The 16659-nt window shown below is 35.5% G+C and overlaps 1 protein-coding gene across 1 annotated transcript in view; it reads left to right on the top strand.

The window, feature by feature from the left end:
* The first annotated feature begins 2056 nt into the window (after positions 1 to 2056).
* Positions 2057 to 16659, top strand: part of LOC589388 (zinc finger protein PLAG1) — a 43742-nt gene continuing 29139 nt past the window's right edge. Inside the window, exons 1-2 of the mRNA XM_789030.5 lie at positions 2057 to 3006; positions 15885 to 16040. Of these exons, the coding sequence (XP_794123.3) occupies positions 15951 to 16040 (90 nt within the window). The 5' untranslated portion in view covers positions 2057 to 3006; positions 15885 to 15950. The remainder of the gene's footprint in view (positions 3007 to 15884; positions 16041 to 16659) is intronic.

The raw sequence follows: 16659 nt of genomic DNA, 5'->3' as shown, positions 1-16659 counted from the left end.
TACCAAATATATCGATTAGTAGGCGGTTTCTCAGCAAATTTTTTATCATCATGTATTAGTCAAAACATATTCTTTCACATGATTGGTAATTAAGAGCTTCCATTTCATTTTTTGAAATGGGGGTGTTTCCAATACTGGTCTTTACCTTTAAGTGACCTGAATAGCCTGGTTACTTCACTGTACAGGTGGGCCTGGGAATCCCCTCCCCCACACCCAGTCTCTCCCATTCTGTTGGAACTTAGATCATAATTTGTGATGCCATACATTTACATGGAGAGCATCCCATTTCTTATGAGCCTAAATTACTCAAATGTATCCCTTTTCTACATTCTTACGGTGAAATATACAAGGGGAGCGATATATAAATATGGAAAAAGAGGTCCTGTTTTAGCACTTGATATATTGATAACCTAACCAAAACTCACTCTGTGGACATACTTATGCAGAGAGGCAGCTTGTATTATTTTGATCACTTTACTTGCTTGACACCATTAAAAAAGACCATTAATGGTCTTTTTAATCAGGTTCGACCAAATTAATCTGTCTATCGTCAACATGCCATGCATGCCTGAGCCATACAGATAAAACATGTACCGGTACATGTATGAAAATGAGAAATTGCTGAAGATTTCTTACTTTCTACATTTATTCTATTCCTCATCCATCTGTAGTCTACCTATTCCTCAAAATATAAACATCCCCCCCCCAAAAGGCCAACAGAATTTGCTGATTTTTCTATGTTATTACTTTTATTTTATTCCTCATCCATATGTACATGTAGTCTATCTATTCCTCTAAATGTAAACAGCCCACCCCCCCCCCCCCCCCCCCCAGAAAAAAAAGAGAGAACCCCCCCCCCCCCTCAAAAAAAAAAAAAAGACCCTAAAAAACTCATAAGAGAGACATTGAATTGGCTAGAAGGTTTCCTCATTAATGTAATGCAGGATCTAAATCTTGAATACTGCATGCATATTCCTTGACAGAACTCCATTTTATCTTTACAAATTATGGTAAAATCTTAGGTAAAATCCATAGATTAGGCATCTTCCTTTCATCTGTATCATTCTTTTTCATCACCATCATATTCTCATCCCTTAAAGGGATCGTTTAACAATGTTAAATCTGAGAAACACGGTCCTACATGTACATGCTACCAGTGTCTGTGATATGGTGTAATATTGAAGCCCTAAAAAAATCGCGCTTCAAAATGATCAAGAAGTGCCTCAAAAAAGTAAAAAATCTTTGAGTGACCCGTTTTACCATACTCGTTTTCCCCAATAGACTGTAGTGTTATGAAAACCGTTCGGTGAACAGTTTTCAAAATTTGTAATTCCAATCATGAATATCTTGATAATCAGACAGGCGATCAGCTTGCAAAATTCATGGAGTTCCTGACTGACCTAAAGGTTTATAATTATCATTGCAGCATGAGCTAAATCAAGGATTATTTCTAAAGGATCTAAGACAAAGTTACCGGATCCATTTAATTTTGTTCTTTTTTTAATTGTTATCCATCAAAGTCAAGTTCCCAACATCATTTACTTTTGTCAGTGATTATTGCCTAAATTGTCTTTTTTGTATAATTCTGCTTATATCCACATTATAAAGAAACAAATTTGCATGAGCATATCACTTTAATTGTCTTTTATTTTATTTTATTATCTTTTTTATTTATTCTGTTTATACCCATCAAAACTCAAACATAATTATGATTTGGGGGAGGCTGACTTTAACTGTACAATGGTGTAAAATTGTGTCTTATCCATGTACATTGTTGTATGCGGTACATTATAATGAAGATAAGATTCCATCAATTAACCAATAGTTAGTGAAATTCTGTAACTTACTTATGATATTTGTTGCACTTGAATTTTCTTCAAGAGTTAAGAAATTCCCTAATGAACGATTAACTGATTTGTTTTTAGCTTTTGTTTTATGTTTTAATGTACTTGGGGTGGGGTGGGGGGGGGGGCGGGCTATTAAAATAAGGGAATTACATATTTCTCTGTAACACTTCTAATTCTGTGGCAGGTTAATGAACCTAATTGTCATTGAAATATGGACTGGCTAATATTGATGCTTCTTTGACGTGGTTGGATTGTAATAGTCGACTTTGAAACCTGACCTCTCTGAAAAGGCTTGCATTTATGTCTGGAAATTCCTCTCTCTGGCCAGTTTGAAAAAAAGATGTTCCAGTCTTTTATCTTGATCAACACATTCACCTCACCCAAGGTGCCCTTAACTTGAGCCTGGCGTAGCCCTGCCAAAATATAATAAACCAATCCTCAAATATAGATTCGCATTTCCTCTCCTGTTTATTCCTGATTTCAAGTAACATGCGGCTTCTTCTGGATTAGCAGGGTAAAAATATTCACACGTTATCCTTATCTCACGAGGAGCTCTCTGTTTTTAAAGTCACGGAGAGATCGCGTGAGGTATGAGGCTGTTTGTAGTTTATCTCAGTTAGGCCGCGGTTATGTAATAGTCATGGGTGCAAAAGTGTAAAGAGAGGAGGGGGCTAAAAATACACGTGAGAGACGGATAGGGGGACTTTGCGCTCCAATATCGGGCAAGGTCATAGCTCACCAATTTCTTTGAAGGCTTGATCATTTAGCGAGTTGGGAAGAAGTCATAGAAGCCGATTTTATTTCCCTCTCTTGCTCTAGCTTGAATGTATGTGAGCAGTGTCATTGCCTCTCTACCCCCTCTTGCCGACGGGAGCTATTATAGAGAGCTATTTAGCGACATCAGCGCCAGTAGAGATTAATTAAAAGTGAGTGTGATTCACTAGGCATTGGTTGAGCCTCCGAATTGGATGGGGGAAGCCGACACCTCGTGCTACCGCTGCAAGCCCCATCGGAGCTAGGAAACGTTGGAGCCCTTGTTTTGTTTGGAGCGCCACGCTGCGGCAACGGCTAGCCGGCAGAGGCTCGGTTGGCCTGGCTAACCCACGCACTCTTGGCCGTTGACAGGGAGACGGCGTATGACAGTAGCAGCTCTCGCCAGGTGACTTCTCTTTCCACTCTCATGTTCTCATTCTTTTGACAGATTTTACTCACAGAAATAGATTCTTGTCTTTGAGAACATTCTCATAATACATTTTGACTTCTGTTGATATCATACTGTGGATACTTCCTATCAAATTGTATCATTGTCTATGTAATACTTCCTTACTCTGTGTTACTGGTTTCAATTGCAATACTTGACTTAATTGATATCACTTCTATAATTTGTTCTTTGTATCACTTCTTATTATTTCATTATTATTATTTATGTATCCTAAAAATCAAGGGGATTCTTTATCTTTCCTATTCTAAGAATTTATATGATCTGTTTTGGTGGTTTTGGGGAGAGCTTTTGTATTTGCTCAGGGCATATATTGAAAACTATTTCTTAAATATGTGTGTATTTATTTATTCTAAAGATCAAGGTCATTTATCTTTCTTATTCTAAGAATTTATATGATCACTTTTGATTGATTATGGGAATTCATAGTAGCGACTATTTGGCATCAACTCAATCATTTCTCTATTTTGGGGGAGCTTTTGTATTTGCTCTGGACATATATTGAAAACTATTTCTTAAATATTTTTTCTCTTGGTAAGAGTGCTTTTGGTATAGTAAAAATTGATTATTTTAGTTATTTTTACAAACATAACTTTCACTTTTTCATACTAGATTGGTTGTTCTTCTACTTTTACCCCCTTTTTTTTTCTTTCTTTCTTTTTCTTCTTTTTATTTACATTCTTATTTTGATTTTCTGTTTGCAATAAACATTCTTTATCAAAAAAAATCCACATTAAAGATTTGACAATGTGTAGATCTTTACTTCATCTTGATCATTTTTGAAGTTACAATCTATGGCACATTTTCAAAACATGTTATTAGATGGAAACGTAATAGAGAAATATAGTTATTATTGTCTCTTTGTATTTTGATTTACAAAAATTTGATTTTATAACATCAAAAGTTTGCTTATTTTTAAAATAATTTTGATTTACTTGTATTAGGATAAAGATAGTTTGTTACTTTTGGCTAGAAAATTAAGTGTTTCAGACTTTGGAGAATGGTTGCAAGAATTGTCATTTTTTAAAGGTTTGAATGTAAAGGGAACTTCCCCGAATTCCACATTGACCAATGGATTATTAAACAAGAATAAGCTAGTGTTCTAGTAATCTCCCAAAGCAACATCTTTATTTTAATGCTACACTTTTGTAATTCTTCTTGTTTTATCCTATTCTTCTGTCTTCTCTTGGTGTTTTTAGTATTAATTTGCACCCTATAATTACTTGTACTTTTGCTTTATATTTGTATTCTTGGTTTGGCTTTTTCGTTTCTCCTTTTTCTCTTCATTTTCCTACTCCTTTTCCTACTTGAATTTCTTGTTCTCCTTCTGTATCCTTCTGCTCTTTTGTCTTCTACTTTTTTCTTCTTATTTTAATCTCTTTCCTTTTCTCCCACCTCCTTTCTTCTTATCTTCTTCTTCTCCTTCTCCTTATTCTTCTTCTCCTTTTTCTTCATCTTCATCTTCTCCTTCTTTAACTTCATTAACATGTCCTATTTTTTTTCTTTCCCTCCATCCTCTGTCTCGGTTTGGGTAGGAAAGAGTTTACACAATTACTTTTATGGATGTTATGAAAAAATAAAATATTCAGAAACTTATTTAAACCCCAACGTGAAACATTTTAAAGAGAAGGAATATATGTGAGAAGCATGACTATTTTTGCAACCAAAGACAAAAATAATTTTATCTGCTCCATCATTTACCCCAATTTCAAATTATGTATAAATGCACTAAATGCAATACCCAGACTATATGCTATATAGCTTGAATTTTTTGTGACCAACATAACTTTTGTGTCTAGTGCAGCAACAAGTCACAGCAATGAAAGCATTTATACTGTGGAGCACTTTTGCTCCATTTCTTTAATTCATTTTATCGAAATCCCTGCTACTTTGAAAAGATATATCTCGGTGAATACATGCAGGCCTATCCTGAAAGTAACCTTCATAATTGGTGTTTCATAACTGTTTACGGTGGAAAAACCCGGGGAAATCATGAAGCGGAAACAGATTTACACCCACATAATACCTTCCTCATCTGTTCTGACAAGATAATTAAAAGAAAGGGGGCGATAGAAAATAAATATAATAGTGTTGAAAGTGGGATTCATTATTGATTTTTGTTATATGTTGTGATCCAAAATATTATGTTAATCTGGGCAAATTATTACACTTGTTGCATTATTGTGTTTAAGAATTGTATAGTATCTTTATCTTGCATTACGCAAGTGTTTTCTTCCCCCCATCCCATCTCTCTCTCTCTCTCTCTCTCTCTCTCTTTCTCTCTCTCTCTCTCTCTCTCTCTCTCTCTCTCTTTCTCTCTACCTACCTCTCTACCTACCTAACAATACATACACATGTATTCAGTATTATTTCGACTTTCAGAATATTGCAAGGGAACTGTTTTTCAGAAAATCAATGTAAATCAATTTACTTTTCGCTTTGAGGAATAATGCCACACCCCCTCTCTCATTCCATGAAACTGGATTAAAGAGAAATTACAGATTTTGCATAATTTTATTGTCTTTTCAAAGCCAGAATGGTATAAATGTCCCTCTAAAGTATTGGGAACCCCAAAAATTTGATGGCAAAGTTTCACTTAAATTGTATCAAAATGTGAAAAGGGATGTCATTTAAGACACATTTCACCAAGGACTTTCAAAACAAATGTGTTTGAAGTCGAATATTGATGAAAGAGTACAAAATTTAGGTTTTCTGCGTACAATAGAAAACGTAAATTATTTTTTTTTTAAATCAATATTTGTCTTCAAACACATTTTTTTTTTTTTTTTTTTTTTGGGGGGGGGGTAAATCTTTGCAGAGGTGTGTCTTCAATGACATCCTCTTTCACATTATGTTACAATTGAAGTGAGATTTTGCCATCAATTTTGGGGCAATTTGGGCCTCCCAACACTTAAGAGGGGCTTTAACACTGTATCTAAGTATATCGGGAGTTGCAGGTAATGTCCTTATGGCTCCAAACAGACCATGATAATGTTTGCCTATGAATGTGCACATTTTTAACCTTGCAAATATCACTGCAACATCAATATTTTGCTTTTCAAACTTGTCCTATTAGTATGTTTTGGCAAGCAAATTTGTGAAATAAATTGTATCTACCTTGAACTTAGCTGTGCATGTAGTAGAATTACGGTATCCAGTAATTCAGGCTGTTTGCCAAGATGTTTGAACTTTTTCTCTTGAAACACATGTATAAGATACAGGTGTCGTAGGCACTTGGGGGAGGCGAATATTTTTTTTACACGCTAGTCTGGCCAGTTTCGCCGTAATACTAGTAAAAGTGCGCTGGAGGTAAAGCCTACATATAGGCATGCACTAGGCCTACCGCAGTTTAACTTGATTGCTCTCTAGCTGAACGTTCGGTCGTTCGTGTCTCAAGCTTAGATCAAGATTAATGTAAAGTTCCTAAATTAAATTAAAATAGATTAAGTTTTTGAATTCCATCGCCCAATGGCTGAGATGGCCGTCTCATTTAAAAGGGCCAGCTGTGTCTTTATCTGATGATTGTCATGCACGATGTACATGTTTATCATCATGCTCCTCGCATGTAGGCTGCTAGACTAATATTAGTCGTTTCAATGGTGTTTATCATAGAAATGGCCAGGCTAGCGTGTAAAAAAAAATTGCGCTTGGGGGAGGGGGTGGGGGCGGGGCATGTGCTCCCTTAAATGAGGGGGGGGGGAATGTATCAGAGAGAAAGGGAAAGGTAGATGGGAAAGAGGATCAGAAAAGAAAAAGTCTGGACCAACTCCTGCATTGATCCTCCCCCTTAAAGGGATTGGGTATCTTTGCCTCAGATTCTAAACAAAATCCTGGCTTTAGCTCATGCTACAATCATAATTATAAACCGTAGGTCAGTTATCAAAATATTTATGATTGGAAATGTCAAAAAACGTTTTCCTAAAGGTTTTTATAACATTGCAGTCTATTGGAGAAAATGAGTATGGTAAAACCAGTCACCTGAAGATTTTTTACTCTTTTGCGGCTTTCATGATCATTTTCAAGTGCATTTGTTTTTAGGGCTTCAATTTTACACCATATCACAGACACTGATTACACGAAGGGCCATGCATCTCAGATTTAATATTGTTAAACAATACCTTTAATGGGTAGACTCACATTACGACATTGGCTGTAGGAATTCATCACCTTTCTGAGACTTTGATTGTGCATGCATGTCTACTACTACTGCACATTTGAACTGTGCCACTTTTTATTTTCTGTTTTATATTTCCCCTCTGTACATCATCTATGTTTATAAATAACTACAAAGTGTGCAGGAGGTGTACTCGACCATATTGGGAGTGAGAATTTATGCCAAATCATCTATGAGATGTCTTATCTTAACTGTCTATCTCTGCTCATTCCGATGTTCCCCAAAGTTTTTCTTCTCTCCCCGGTCTTTATCTCTCTCTTGTCCTTGATCTGTCAACATTTGACGTCTTTCCGTTAAATTTTACACAATTTTTTTGCGCCATCTGAATAAGCAATTTCGCAATGAGAGCCCGGAAAATCAATGAGATTGATTTTATTGGTTTTATGCAATTCCCACGGAGACATGCGAGAAATCACAAAGTCTTAAGACTGCCGTCTGAAATTGTAGGCATTTATGCTAAACTGCCCTGGCAAGAAGGACACTGAGGGGGATGTGTCTTGCGTCCTTCTTGCTTTGAGTATGAAATGTTCCATATTAGTGAATGTGTTGAATGTCAGAGTTTTGAAGTATAGAGTTTCTAGGTGAAATCCAGTTTGAAAATAGTTTTTATGATATTAGAGGTTTCTGATTATTTGGAAGGAAAAAAATGTCAGTGCATATTTAGGCCCCTCTGCTACTACCGAAGAAAGATATATATTGAATAGCTGAACATCAATTTTATATTTTGCAATTTGCATTCCATGACACCAATTAGGATAGGATTTTTTGTTGTTATAAAGAGAAAATGAATCATATTTTTCCTTGGCATTGACAACACTTGTATTTTCTTCATTGCTACTTTATTCAGAGAAAACATATCTGTAAAGAATATACTGGGAATGGGTGGAAACTTAGCACAATTGTGTCAGATGGGTTAAAGATAAACCTATTTTTATCAAAGTGAAATTGAAAATGGGCAACATCATGGACTTTTTAAAGTTTGTTTTGTTTCCTCTGGGGATTTCTTTTTATTTTATAATACAATATTTGATTAAAAAGCCCTTTTTAAAATATTTATTCCACCGTTGTCATATTCAGCCCCCATACAACTGTGCTCAGAATATTAACAGCCCAATAAAGTTGTCAAATTTCCATTTTATGATTTAATGACAATCAATAATCACTTATTGTCCTGCATGCAGAGTAACTAAAGATACTTGTTATGAATGTTAAAATGAAACATTTTACAGCAAGAAATATCCTTCCATCTAGACAGCTTCTTAGTTTGTACATGATTTTTTTTTAAATTTCATCGGAAAGGACTATCAGAAAATTCTGGATTTGGTATTTTAGCTCTCAAAGTTGCCAGTTTGGAAGGAAGAAGTTTTTTTAAGAATTGATCCAAAATTTGTTGTTTACTTATTCTTTTGCAGTATTCAGGACATGATGACCCAGCATACTCTATATTGACTAACTTTATGTGGAAATATTTTCAGTATTTTTGTTTTAATTAAAAAAGAACATATTTACATGAGGTAAAATTGCTTAAGATTTTTTTTTTTTAATAATTATATTGTTTATTTCATTTATTTTGTTTTGTTTAACTGTTTTTTCTTAATGGAAGGAGGAAGGGGTGGTGGGAACACTACCCCTACTCTTAGCTTACTTCTTAATTTTCTGTTACTCTTACTAGTTTTAATTAGATTTTTCCAATTCTTGATTAGACAGTTATGGAAGTTGAATTGCAAGTCAACAGACATATGACACATGCTTTGAATATCTAACAAGATCTCCAAACACTTCCCCTATTACTTGAAGCCGGCTATTAGAGCAGATTTGGAAAACAGCTTCGGCAAGAGAAAACCTGCTTAGTGTGTTCCTAGTGTCCCTTGCGTAAACACCCCTGCGTATTTTGATTACTCGGCAAGTTCAGCAACGGTGCCAAGCCCGCATTAACGCGGTGCCGCGCAAACGACGACAAACGATTAGCGGGTTGATTGCGATTATTAAAACTCATGCGGGCGCATATTTCTGGAACCTGAGCACATACAAGATGGGATTTTAATAAGTAGCATTTGGCAGTAAATCATTTAGAGCACGCATAGATAAGTGTCTCTTCTTTGAATCTATATTCTCGCTTGATGATTTCATTCTTGTTTTAATTTCAAGACGGATTTGTCGTTGCATATGTTGTACTTTTGTTATGAAAAGCAAGAACATAGTTTTGGGTGGTAGACCTCTCGCAAGCAGACTGTCTTGCATGAAGATGAGCTACTATAAATTGTAATCAATTTTTTGTGTTGCATTTTTTTCCTTTTAGGAAGCAATTTAGAAGGAAATAAATATCTCCTGTAATTTCCTCTTGGTGCATCACAGCATCAGAGTTTTATTTCTCATTTAGTTTCTTTTCCCCATATTTTTGCTCTTCTGTTTTTCTCTTCCTTTCATTCCTTTGTTTTTTTTTATTATCTTTTCCTACATTCAAAACAATTCTTTATTTTGTGCTGTTAAGTCATCTTACTATGATTGTGTGACTGGTAATTATGTTTGCCACTGTCAAAATGTACCTATACATGTATCACCATTGACTTTCAAGTAAATCGACTCTAGGATATTTCAAACCATATTCCTGATGTTTATCCAAGAGAAATCATGTTTGAATTCCATATAGTAAAGTCATTGTAGTTACACACATTTCAGTGGGTGATATTCAAGGCTATTGAATATGCTTTGGGCCTATTTTTTTGACAGTCTCTGAAATCGTGTTGATATCTTTCGGTTGTGAAAAAGAAACGTGAGAAGCTTACCTCTTGATTCTAACAATTTTAAAGCAAATATCTACAGGAATTTTAAGAAATTGGAATCTATATCATATGGAAATAAGATGGATTTCTAACTATAAAACTTCATTGAGTATTTTTGCTTTTACAGAATAAAAAAGGAAATCCTCCTTTTAATATCAAAAGGAAATCCTCCTTTTAATATCAAATGTTTTGGTTAGCATGGAGTATCGAGAATATTCTTTTGCATGTATTGATAAAGATGTTACAATCTGTTATATTTCCTCCTCATACCTTTTAGCAATCTAAACTTTTTCATGCTACTTGTTTACAAGTTCAGGTTGTTTTCTACTTCTGTAAAATCTTATGCCATTATATGAAGTTATGAATGATGATAGAAGTTTTTATTTTTACTCATCCAATGTCTTGACATTGCCAGTATAAAAGCTCCCAATATCTTGTGGAAAACTCGAGTTTGGCATTGGGCCACTCTACCAATTACCATGTCTGCACTGCTTTATCAAGTTACATCCAGCCTTCACTATAGATGTTCATCTATTGGAATACTCCAAACGTGAGATGTATTTTTAGTTTCTTTCCCAAAACCATCCAAAGATGTATCCGATCAGCTGGCGTCTTTTGAAGCTGAAAGTCAAACGCCCTTTTGGAGGCGGAAAAATACTTGCCCCCACCCCCAGTTGTCTGATTCTGTCACAACATATATGTTGTCCCGTTTCCACCAACTCTTCCTTCAAGCTAGTTTTTCATATGTTTGGAGCCAGAAGGGCATCAACTCATGTACTTTTAAAAAGAGTTATCAGCCTTCTTTCCTTTCACCAACTGGTTTAAATCTTATTCAGGTCGAATGTGTTACAAGAGAAAATTACTGCCCTTATGTGGCCCAACAGACATAAATGTCTAAAATTTCATCCGCCAAAAGTTTTCTCGCTTAAATAGAAAATGAGAAGGATATATGTTCTTAAATCGTATGGGTGGAAGTAATTTACATGCTATTTTATGTGCGAGCTTGCCAACATTGCTGCCAAAAAAAGAATTTATGAAGACATGAAATGAAAGGAAAGTATGCAACTGTTCATGTGTATGATTTTAGCACAACTATTTGGATAGTGATGTGGCATTACTTCATATGATAATCAATTAGTAAATAATCTCTTGTAATTGATTCCTTATTGTGCATACTTTCTATTTCAATGCTATCTTTTTATGCATTTTAATTGGTCAAATGTAGCTGTCAATCAATTGTAAGCTATCGTCAAATCATTTGATGCTCCTGATAAGCAGTATTAACCTAGAAATGATTGCTAAATAGAAAGGGAAATTAGTTAACTTGATAATTAACTCCAGAACGCTAGGTAGTCTATCGCCAGACTCGTTGTTTGTTTTCCTCAATTTCTATGTTGATCAACAGACAAGTAATATATATATCTCTCTCTCTCTCTCTGATAATTTTCTGATTGAAGAAAAAAAATAGATCATGTTCAGCCATACATTCTTATCTGCTTTTGTCATATTTTGTAATATATATTTTTGCCCATAAGAAGTTATAATTACATGAACACTACGGTGTGTAAGCTTTTGGCACTTTTGTTTATGTCTTCTGTTTATGAAGGTTAAATAGATAGAAATGTTTTACATCTTGTAAAGTAGTCAAATATTAAGAAAAAAATAGGCAGGGGTTGAGGGCTACATGCCCTCACGATTAATGCAAAAAGGCCACCTTTAAATGCAAATACTATCAGTGGGCAGTGATCCAAATGAAACCTGACATTTCTCTTAAAGACAGTTTTACACTTTAATAGTTTTGTCAATGACTTTGACAGTTACCGAACAAATTAAATGTTACCAGACACTGGTATTTAGCACCCAGTCCATGCCGTTAAATCAACCTCGTCCAACGGCACGTTTAATGCCGCTTAATAGACGCGCTTGGCTCACTTCCCTTCCAAAACCTGAACCGGTAATTGAGACATGCAACAATTACTCCGGAAACAGAGCCATATTCCAAATCGACCCTTTTCAATTTGCGCTAATTAGCGTTAAAGAGATGATTGTCGGATCATTTTTGCAAATCTTTCTGCCCACAGAGGTAATTGCTTAGGAAGTATTTGTTGGTGGTTTTCTTCGGAACATCTCTTTATCGCTTTCTGCTAGATGTATTTTATTGCGTCGTTGAAAGAATGATTTCATGTCAGCTGATGATGTTGATGTTGGAATGAATTTGCATTTTTTTTTTTTTGAGACAGATCAGGCATCCCTTACTTTCATTTTCAAATTGGTTGTTGATCTCATCGATTTCCCCTTAGCCATGTTTTCGATTAAATTTATACACTCATTAAAACCACACAAAAAACAAAACTATAAAATTACAAACATCTTGAAAATAAATACAAGTGAAGCTTTGTTTAAAAATGAGTTGGGACAGTTTAAAATATAATCCTGTAATTAATTTGAATGTTTATTTGATAAATCTCTACACAAGGAGAGTATACATGGAGTATCATATCCAAATAGTTGAAAGTGCTTGAATAGTTGAAACCAAACTGTACATGGTTATCAATGGCACAGACGTTGCCCATGACTCACTCCGAAATCTGCCCTTTTTCTCCATGGCCGAGCCATCAACTAGGATCGACAGAGTTCAAAATATGTGTAAGCAGGAAACGGTATGGAGAAGGGAAACAGCATTTTATAAAAACAACAAATATGTGTCATTTTTCCCTCTAGTCCCACATGTAGCATTTGATGTGAGTTAGGGGAACAGAAGGCAAAAGTTCTTTGCCTGTATTGTAGATTCGGCTATTCGATGCACATTTTTCTTTCTCACCGTGTAGTCATATGTCCTCTGAGAGCAGAAAAAAATCAATTTGGCAGATCCTGAAAACAAAACAACAGCTATTTTATATCAAATAGGCCATATTCGGTTTGTCATACCATTGAAAGAATTCATGTTACACCCCCTTTGTAATGCAGAAGACTGTCATAGGGTTTCTTTTCTTCAGCCTTTCAATTTCTTGAAGTATTAAAATAAAAAAATTATTTGGTCAGTTATCCAAATGTTGAAGGATAGTAAAGACTGACACAGTGCCTTTTTTGTTTTAATCCAGCCTTACAAAGTAATATTAGGAGCCGTTTAGGATCAGTTGTCAAAATGTCAAAGGATGAGGAGAAGATGAAACTAACCAGACAACTACCGGCATGATATGATGAGGCCAACATTAATCTGATCCGCCCATTTTAATAGAAAGTGTCCCCTTTTTTAATCCATCAATTGGCCGTGACCTGACATTTTATTGATGGCTTGAGCACACTGAAGGCTTGACCATCGGTCTGCATTCTTAAGAGGGGGCCCCCCTTTGTTCTTTTCTAAAACGGGAAATATTTTGTCCCATCCATCACAAATCTTTATTTTTAATCCTAACCTTAACCCCATCCTCGCCCCACTTAGACCCAACCCTTTTTAAAGCATAAATTGTATACTCATGTTTGATTACTCAGTTCCGGTATTTGTTGCAAGGCAGTCTGGAATAACATCACAGTATTTTAGAACTGACGACATTTTGAGAATTTGGAGATCATGGGAGTGTTTCACAAAGACTAAGATCGACTTTGAGTTTGACTTAACTATGGCAGGTCGTTCATACCACTGTTTGCTCTTACCATGGTGATCATTAGATAATGTTTTTTCCTTCAATAATGAATTATCAAAAAATTTAAATTTGTGACCATGAATTGTACGGCCCTTGGAGAGACCAATGTCAGTAAATTGTGAGAGCAAACAGTGGCATGAACGACGTGCCATAGTTAAGTCCAACTTGAAGTCGATCTTAGTCTTTGTGAAACACTCCCTTGCTTCAGTAACCACTTGTCTTTAATGACCACATGTTTCATTCACTTGAAATTATATTCTCCTCATTGTAACATATATATTGTAAACTGTGTGTAAAGACCACTTGCCTGTGAAGACTGCTTTTTGTGTCTCCTTTGGCAGTCTTTCTGTAATGGTTTGACTACACCTACATATTCTTGGTAGTAGTATGGACAGTTAAACCTGCTTTAGTAACCACCTGTATAGAAAGACCACCAGTCTACAAAGACCATATTTTTTGTTTCCCTTGTAAATGGTTTCTCATTGAAATGTGTACTAAAGGAACCTGTACTTAAAGACCACCTGCCTATAAAGACCACTTCTCTTGTCTCCCTTGGGTGGCCTTTATAGACAGGTTTGACTGTACATGTACGTGTATTTTCGAGCAGTGGAAACGCTCCCCACTACCTGTTGGGATTTGTCTCACCCTGTCGGGAGCACATGTCGAGAGCTAACGAGGGGCTTGGAGCCCGTCCAATAGCTTAATCCAATGAAACCTAGATGATCTGCGAGTCCAAGTAGAAACAGGCCTCGAAAAAGCATCATCATTCGCAGGCAGTTGTTGAACAGAGGATTAAGGAAAGTGATTTTTTTAAATGAAGGGAAAGAGAAAAAAAAAAGAGAGAAGTGAAATTATTGATATAAAGGGGAGTTTCTAGAGGAAAGTTTTCTCTCTATTTTTCCTCTCTCTTTTTCTCTTTTTCTCTTTTCTCTAGATTTAATGACTCAAAGTCTATAAAGTATTGATAAAATGGTGGGGTTTATTGAGGATTTTTGTGCTGTATGTTATATATCTTTAATCACCTTTTCTGTTTTCAGCATTCATCTAAATCGTTCATACCCTTACCAAGTTTTGTAATTTGTGTAAGTTTGTAAAAAAATTGATTTGTCCAGATTTATGTTTCTTGATGATGTGGCCTATATTTAAGCTTACAATCATCTACTGGTAAAATTAATAAACAAAGGCCGTATTTCAACCATTCCACCCATCATTCTTATCAAGAAACATCAAATTTACAAAGGGTATGAATAATTTAGTTGATAACTGTCTTTGTCTTTCTCTATTTATTTCTGTATTTATTTTTATCTCTCGATTCTTTTTTCCTTCTCTTTAAATTTCAAAACTCACTGATTCATTATGGTCACCACACTTTCAATTTCTTTCCACGAGAATGTAGTTCCGGGTCTAATTGTACTGGGTCTAAAATGTATTTACAAAAGTGGAAGAGCAGTATTCTTGTAACCGGTAGGTCCGTTGAGCACTAGTACCCTTTGGTAAGGTATTAATCCTCATTACCAAGTCCCTCAGAGAGGACTCAAAGCCGTTGGTACCCTGGTTGCTTTAACTTACAAGTATACACATGCTTTATTAGCAGTCAGGTTTAACAAACATACACTTCCCAATTACACTTTGCCTGTGGCTTCAGACTGAACTTTGGCAGTTAAAGTGGTTCAAACTCAGTGACTTATCATGTTTATTAAACACCCGAGGAACCCATGCATTTCTCCCCTTGGTGATTTTTTTCTATCCCATTATATCAATTTAAAGAGAAGGTTGAGTTCTGGGAAGAGGTGAAAAATAATTTGTAAGCATTATCATTGTAATTATGCAAGTGTGAAAGAACATCAGATGAAAAATGTTCCCTGAAAAGCATGGCTCTTTAAATGCCTTGATATTCTAAATATGGCATGTTACATCATGAAAAGCGGGACAGATTTTTATGCCACATGTTCATGTAGTCCCATATACATTATTATAGTATATACATACTTTCTGGGCACAGTGCTTGTAACTTTACCAAGACTGGGCCAAATTTCTTATCATTTTAATGATTCCAGAACCTTGCAGTACACACCGATAATTTAATATATGCTAGATGATCAACCTTTTCTGATCGATTCCACAATGTTTCTTTCACAATGCAATTGCAGGACCAGAACTCAACTTTATCTTTAACATCTAATAATAACATTCTTATTTCATTTGTATAATTCACAGATATTTGACAAGGATGGAAAGGACAAGGCATCGCTAGACATCAACGATGAAAGCACGTGTAGTTGGATGATGTTCGTTAGAGCAGCATCAAGTTTTGATGAACAGAACCTTGTAGCCTACCAGTTTAATGAGGATGTATATTTTGCCACCTGTAAAGTAAGTATGAATTATAAAGCTTCTTCTTCTTAGTTGATTCCTCCACTATTTTGGAGATTCATGGAGTCCAAATATTTAGTAAACGTGTAAATCCAACTGGTTAGGAGCTTTGGATAGCGTCAGAATGACAGGCATCAAAATATAGCATGTCCATGATTTTCGTGCCACGTCGGTTGTCCGACATTTGCTGCAGCGACCATTGCTCTAAGCTTTGTTTTATCTAAAGTATAGGGTTAGGGTTAGACTTAGACTTAACTCTGTTTCGTTGACGGTCAGCCATACACAAAGAAGACGAAAGACTCGTTGCATGGGTGATCGTCAACGAAACGTAGTTAAGTCTTTTGTCAACTCTGTTTGTTGCTACGGCAGGCAGCCAGTGAAAACGATTTCGTTTAATCAAATTATGAAAATGCAAGCATGAAATTTAAACAAACAGAACTTTGTTATTCCTGGCTCATTTTTCCTGATTGGGCATCATATGAAAGGTCAGAAATTGAACTTTCTAGAAATATGATTTTCTCTTTTAAATTCAGATACCGCTCGCCAAATGACATTTTGGTTTCCTCTCTTCAAATTGAACAAAAAAGTTACAATGTAAATCAAAAGCTGTGTGTTAGTA

This window comes from Strongylocentrotus purpuratus, unplaced genomic scaffold, assembly GCF_000002235.5.
Source record: "Strongylocentrotus purpuratus isolate Spur 01 unplaced genomic scaffold, Spur_5.0 spur5_scaffold_13, whole genome shotgun sequence".
In the NCBI taxonomy this organism is placed as follows: domain Eukaryota; kingdom Metazoa; phylum Echinodermata; class Echinoidea; order Camarodonta; family Strongylocentrotidae; genus Strongylocentrotus; species Strongylocentrotus purpuratus.
Note: the sequence above shows the minus strand (reverse complement) of the source record. Positions and strands in the feature narration are given on the sequence as shown.